Below are 7190 nucleotides of genomic sequence, written 5' to 3'. Positions count from 1 at the left end.
TCTCTCTCTCTCTCTCTCTCTCTCTCTCTCTCTCCTTCCCTCCCTCCCACTCCTCTTCCTTCTTTCCCTCCCTCCCTCCCTTCCCATTAAATTCAATTTGTATTGCCCAAAGACTCTTCAAAGTGGGACTTGCCCTGAAGTTAGGGTTCTCATCCTTAAAAAAAAATTGCTCTCCCACTCCCAACAGCTATCAAATGCTAATAGATTATCAGCTTTTGTGGGACTCCATACCCACCTCCCCAGCTTCATGCTAGAATTATGTCTGTTTTGGACTTTTATGGGTCTTGTTCATACTGTCACAATCAATCACTGAAAATCCATTTGTACATCTGCCCTTTGTATCTGGAAAATGATATTTCTTTGTAGTCATTTGTTACTTCTAGCTTTTTAAATCATCCTACCCTCTGTCCTATGAAGATTCCTGAGCCATTGAGAGGAAGGGTGTGTGATACTGATTTAGGTGTGAACACTCTGAAGTCTTGTATTCTCTGTCGGTTGAGTAGTTGTGGGTCTGTTTGCTAACTGCCATCTACTGCGAGAAGAAGCTTCTCTGATGGGTACTGAGAAATGCCGCAATCCATGTGTAGAGCCAAAATCATTAGGATTTGTTTTTACTAAACAAAGTAATAGTAGCAGGTCTTCCCGTGACCCATGGCCTTTCTAGCCACAGGTTGGCCCTGCTAAAGTAAGATATGCCAGGTATGGTTTCTATTTCATAGGGTGGGTCTTAAATCCAATCAGAATTTTGGTTACAGCAAAAACATTCATGCCACTCCTGCACCAGTGGAAATATCATCCCCAGAGAGTCATTGTAGCTCACAGGGGTCTAACGTGAGTAACAGTTATGATTACTTTCCCTTTTGGTAATGTGTATATAGCACCATGAAAGCCAGCCAAGATGGATGGAGCTGTCAGGACAACTCTTGCTGGATTTTTCATTTTTTATAGTTGAAGTGTGTATAGTATATTTAGCAGTAGGGCCTTACCATCAAGTTCTAGAGATGAAATAAGAGCACTGACAGTAGCTTGTAATACTTGGGTGGGCTCTATGTTTCAACAGTGAAGAACAACTCAAAAAGGAGAAAACCTGTTTCCAGCACTGGGTTTCTGGTTTTGTTATCATCTTCATCATCGTTGTCATCACTATTTTCTCAGCGTGTGTTTTCTAGTTGTGATGCTGTCCCCCACTCTAGGATAACTCAGTTTAATCTGTATCTATTATATATGTCTATTTTAGGAGGCATCTATTTGGTAGGCTTCAATATGGTGTTGTCATGGCTTGCAGTGTTAGTTTTCCCTCCCTATAGCTCTCGCCCACTGTGCCCTCCCACTGCGCTCTCCCACTGTGCCCTCCCATCTAGTGCTTTCTAGGACCTGTTTTTAATGACTAAAGATTGAACAGTGAAAATTACACTGCTCTCAGAATTACTATGATAGAAGTGTCAAATGCATATAATAAAGATATAAAACTGTTATTTTCAGTGGTTCTCATGGAAAATGGAGACGTCTATACCTTTGGATATGGGCAGCATGGCCAGCTGGGACATGGGGATGTCAATTCCAGGTAGTGACCAACTTTTAGTATACTCTTTATTCCCATCTCCCTTTCTCTCTTTCCTTTCTGTAGTTTGATCTCTCTCTCTCTCTCTCTCTCTCTCTCTCTCTCTCTCTCTCTGTGTGTGTGTGTGTGTGTGTGTGTGTGTGTGTGTGTGTGTGTGTTTACTGAAATAATGCACTACTTCTGTTTTTGAAAATCTAGCTCTAGAATTACTTAATGGTTCCTGGTTGAGTGCTTAGATGAGGTAGCTGATTTGTACTTCATGTGAGTAGTTGGTAGGCATTTTATGTATGAGAGCGAGTAGGATTACCACAAAACCCAGCCGTATTCTTTACAGATATTCTTTTTTTAATCAAGGCTCCACATGGCAATAGGAAGACAGTGAACATGCCGAATTGTATTGCAAAAGAAAGCAAAGAGTTTGCAGTGTGACTGGGAGTGCAGCTCAGTGGCAGTCATTAGACAAATAGAAGGCAGGGCTCACTCCTGTCACTGCAGGAAGAGGAGAAGGAAGGAAGGGGGTACTTGCTGATATTTCTGACTAATATTTGCATAATGACATTGAAACCTGTTGGTCTCTCTGATATTTTGACTTATCATAAATAGCAAGAGCTCAACTGTTAGAGGTAAATCCTTTAGCAATACTCACTCTTCCCTACGTAAGTTGGTAGTAGGGTTTGGATTGCTTATATAACCATATCTACTCTTCTGAGTTGTATTGCAGCAGGGTGTGACCATGTGAAGCAGGGTGATAGTAACTCTGGCATTGTGCTGTTCTTGTAGCTGGTTGGTTGAATTTATGAATGCCCGCAGAATCTAAGATGTTCTTATAGATACCACCATTTGGAACCTATGGAGAATAACAAAACTATATATTAGAAATAGCTTAGTTTTCTGCACTATAAATTGCCACACCAATTCCTTACAAATAATTTCTTCAAAGGTAAGAAATCATTTAGCTCAAGTCCCTTTTGTTATGGCCTTTGTTCGGTGGCTAATACATACTTTAATGCAGCCAGATGAGCTTTCGGCCAAAAGTAAGAGGGTTTCTGTTTTCTCCTTCCTTCCTTCCTTCCTTCCTTCCTTCCTTCCTTCCTTCCTTCCTTCCTTCCTTCCTTCCTTCCTTCCTTCCTTCCTTCCTTCCTTCCTTCCTTCCTTCCTTCCTTCCTTCCTTCCTTCCTTCCTTCCTTCCTTCCTTCCCTCCCCCCTCTCTCTTTCTTTTTTTTTAATAGATTTATTAATTTATTTTATACATGTGAGTACACAGTTACTGTCTTCAGACACACCAGAAGAGGGCATCGAATCCATTACAGATGGTTGTGAGCCACCATGTGGTTGCTGGGGGAGATCTGTTTTCTTAGTTCCTGTCTTCCATGAAGGAGTAGATAAGGCAGGATTGGATGTGCACATGATTTTTTTTTAGAGGAAAACAGAAAGATAAAAGGGGAAGTAACAGACACAAAAGGTAGAACTCTCAGCTGTCTTGCAGGTCTCACCCACAGGAAAGAGAGAGGTTTTAATAATGAAAATGGAGATTCTGCTGTAGCTTTTAAGAGTGTGTCAGCTAGAGCAGCAAGGTATTTCTGAGCCAGAGAAAATCTTTTGGAAGAGTCCTACCTTAGGTACAAATGGTCCACATGTATGCATTTACCATGTTCCATGCTGATAGTATCTCAAGAGGCGAATGGCCTCATGGACCTAGAAATAACATTTGAGGTTGTAAGTCAGCTCTGTGCTCCTGCAGTAGGTTATCTTAATGAAAATTGAAGTTGCTTATGTCTACATACAGACTTATTTATCACTTCTGGAGAGTCGGCTTTAGGTCAGCAGTTGAACCTGCTTCTACTCTGCCTCATTTCTGCCCCCATAGTCATAGTATACGGTTGAGTCACTGTCAGAATCAAGAGGACATCTACAATTTCTTATTTATAGCCCTTGAAAGAAAGAAACTCTTTTTCTCCTAGGTATTAAATAAACTCAATAGTTTTAATTGTGTTAACTCAACACACTGCTGTGACATGCATGTCATAGGGCCTATGATTTTGTAAAGTGTTGGAAATAAGTCAACACTTTGTTTCTCTCTGAAGGTTCATGGCACATAAAGGTTTATTATAAGTTACCATGACTGTTACTAATAATTAACTGGTAAGCACATTGGAGCCTTATACAGAAAGATCAGTGTATTTAGATATGATAGAATCGTGGTCATGTATGAAATAGAGCACCTTCTGAAAAGTAAGACTTGGTGCTTGAATGTCATTCTGCAAATAAATACTTCCCAAACAACATACTTGAAAAAGAAAGAGTGATATTCATGACTACTCAGATTCCAGCCCTAAGGTTATTTTAACTATTGTTAAAACAAGATCCTTGTATTAGTTTGTTGAGATGTCAAGTCTGTTGAAAGAATGTTTATATTGTCTTCTAAAATGAAAGGGTACCTAAACCCCATGTTTTCCTGAACAATTTAGTCAGCACCATCCATGAATTTATAATGAGCTCCTGAGGAAAGAAAATCAAAGTAATATGCTTGGTATTTTGATAGCTCAATTTTATCCTCTTCAAGGAATACTGGGATTGAAACAAAATTATTTGTACATTAAACTCCAATAAGATCTATTTTTAATGAATTAAGCATTTATTAATTTATTAATTTATTAATTTATTTTATGTATATGATGTTTTGTCTACATGTATGTCCATATATCACATGTTTGACTGGTTTTCCCAGAGGAAGAGAGGGAGGGAGCTGGAGTTGTATCTGGTTGTGAGCCACACTATGCCTTTGCTGGGGACCAGAACCCAGGTCTTTTGCAAGAGCAATTAGTGATCCCAAGTGCTGAGTCATCCAGCCCCATGAGATCTGTTTTAATTTCTCAAAATTGTCTTTTTCTAGCATGAACAGTTTTCCTTATGCTTTTATCTAACTGTGTAACTTAAAGGTTCAGCACATGTTTATAGAGCAGAAAGCCTGACTCTGGGATGTGGAATCCCACCAGTTCCTGAGCTTGCTGAAAGCTCGAGACTTGAAAACCTGTCAGTCTCTGGGTTTGAAACTCCACCAGTCCCTGAGCTCATTTCAAGCTCAGGACATGAAATCCTACCAATACCTTTCCTGGGAATCTCCACCCTGGAAAACTCTACCCCTGAGAAATCCTGTACAAGCCTGCCTTCTCAGTTTGCTGCTGTTTCTCTTCCTTGCAGAGGCAGCTAGCCACGCTCCTAAGTTTCCCTAGTAAATATTGGGTGAAGTTTGTTGTGGGACGTGTCTTTGCAGTATTCCTTGGATTCCGACAGCCAGAATACCTTTCCACTCAGAGCTGTAACACTTGTACATATGGTGTTGGCAGAGCTAAACTGGGCAACACAGCCGTCTGCCTACATGATATCCTTGTGGAGTAGAAATTCATCCAGACCACTTCTAATCTTAAGTAATCCAATTTTGACTTGGAGCTCTGTGTGACTTGCAAAAGATGTTAATTTAGAAAGGAGTTTATCAATTATTTGGAGGGATAATCACACAAGAAACAAAGCCTCTATAGCACACTTATTTATTACCACAAAAAGAAAGCATGAATAGATGTTTAGTTAAATTGACATATGTAGTTGTATGTATTTTTAAATGTTTCTAATAACCAAGTATATATTATCAGTAACATAATAAAATATGTTGACTGATATAAGGAGACTGTTACAGTGTATATATAGTGATGAGATATGGAGGAGATATTATTGCCAGCTCCTTCAGTAAGTCATTCTGTCATAAGGACTTAGTTTAATGTTCAGGCAGGGTTTTTGTTTTCCCCATTTAGTAGCTGATCATCGTCAAGTTTTGAGCCTTGTGCCTGAGGTTTTTCTTTAAGTAGGATTCAGTGTATCTCCCTAGATGTATGTGTGGGATTCCAGAGATGATGTGGGTCATGGACTCATTGTGCAGCCGAGCCTCTAACAAGTGTTCAGTAAAAGTAAGCATTACTGTAGATGCTTTTTGGTAATTTATCTGTTATAGCTATAATAGCCTATGCTAGAGTCAAGCCTGATCTTACTGCCTTAATTGTTTTCTACTACACTAATATCATTCTTTGTGCATTTCAAAAATGAATGTTGGAAGGCTTATAAGACTTTTGTGCATTCATTCCTGAAAAGGGTCTATTAAGATTTTAAAATTTAAAATTTGTTTTGTTTTGTTCATTGTGCTCTTAAGTTTCTGAATTCCAAGTTAATTTACCATTCTCTGCAACCTCAAAGTCAGACCTTGGGAATTATGTAGTTCAGGTGCTTTGTCTAGCATGATAATATATCAGAGTTTTGTCTTTCTCTTCTTGTCCTTGTACCCAGATACACTATTGATTATTATGTCTGAAAGTCTTTAGGCAAGGGTCACATCCTTGCTTCACCACCTCCTATAAGTGCTGTGATTGTCATTTCTTTGAGTTCTAGTTTTCAGGTCCTGTCTAACATTGCAGAATCTATATAATTTATGTAGAGTGCATGGAATGCACATATACAGAGGTATAATTTTTATTTTTTGTTTTTCTTCTCTTTTTAAGTAGTTTAGTAAATGAACTCATGAGTACTATAGACAAAGTTCAAAGAACCTATCCTGCAAGTCCTGCTTAATCTTGGAAACATAAGGTCTTCAGGTTGCCAGTACTCTTATTGAAAGTCAATGAGAGCATTTTATATGTCCATGCTTCATAAACTGCAACTATTCTAGACTCTCCCTTCAGTTCCCATTTGCATTGAACTAGATGTTCACATGAGGATATTAATTCACAAGGTATACCTCTAAAGTGACAATTGTTCATTTGCCCAATGCTGTCCTCGGAGTCGAGAATCAACCTTTTCCCCTGTTCTTCCCATTCATATTTCTGTGTTCTCTAGTTGAAAGCCAAGTGAAAAACTCTATCTATCTATCTATCTGTCTGTCTGTCTGTCTACCTACCTACCTGTCATCTATTCATTCGTTTATAGGCATGACCTTCTGCTTTATTTTCCTTTTATTGCCTGCCTATGCAGATGAATTTTTGATTATTTGAAAATTTAACTTGGTTCACAGTGGTTTTAATATACGGTCTTATTGTGATAAGTAACTTAAGTATAGTGTAAAGGGTCCTATATGGTATTGGTACCTTGATACTCAAAGTGGTGAAGTGCACACCCATGTGCACATACACATGCACTCATTCACATACATGTCTTTGAGTTTATCATTGCTATACTTTCTACAGCCTTTATTCTTAGCCTTTTTCACTTTTCATTTTATTTCTTAATCAATTTAGAGGCTATTTCATTTTTTTCACTCTGAGTATTATGTTGCATAAATGTATCAATCTGCCTGTATTTTTCATAGCTATTGTTTAAGGACTTGTAAAGAATTAAATCACCATATCTGTATAGACAGATACCATTTCAGATTCAGCTCATGCCTCTGCAGTGAGTGTAATTCTGCTTTTGCATGGCTTTTTAATTGTTTAATTTGTTTTTTAAAAACTGTTTTAAGAAAGACAGCATTTTCAACAAATGATGCTGGCACACTGGCAGCTATCATGTAGAAGAATGAGAATTGATCCATTTTTATCTCCTTGTACAAAGCTCANGTCTAAGTGGATCAAAGACCTTCACGTAAAAC

General features: G+C 38.4%; 1 protein-coding gene across 11 annotated transcripts in view; it reads left to right on the top strand.

Annotated features, from left to right (window-relative positions):
* Mycbp2 (MYC binding protein 2) overlaps window positions 1-7190 on the top strand; it is a 230396-nt gene that overhangs the window by 84660 nt on the left and 138546 nt on the right. For all 11 annotated transcript variants that reach the window (XM_021203101.2, XM_029541562.1, XM_021203102.2 and 8 more), the window contains one exon: window positions 1483-1564. In XM_021203101.2, the coding sequence (XP_021058760.1) occupies window positions 1483-1564 (82 nt within the window). The remainder of the gene's footprint in view (window positions 1-1482; window positions 1565-7190) is intronic.

This window comes from Mus pahari, chromosome 8, assembly GCF_900095145.1.
Source record: "Mus pahari chromosome 8, PAHARI_EIJ_v1.1, whole genome shotgun sequence".
Lineage (NCBI taxonomy): Eukaryota > Metazoa > Chordata > Mammalia > Rodentia > Muridae > Mus > Mus pahari.
This window is presented reverse-complemented; position numbering and strand designations above follow the sequence as displayed.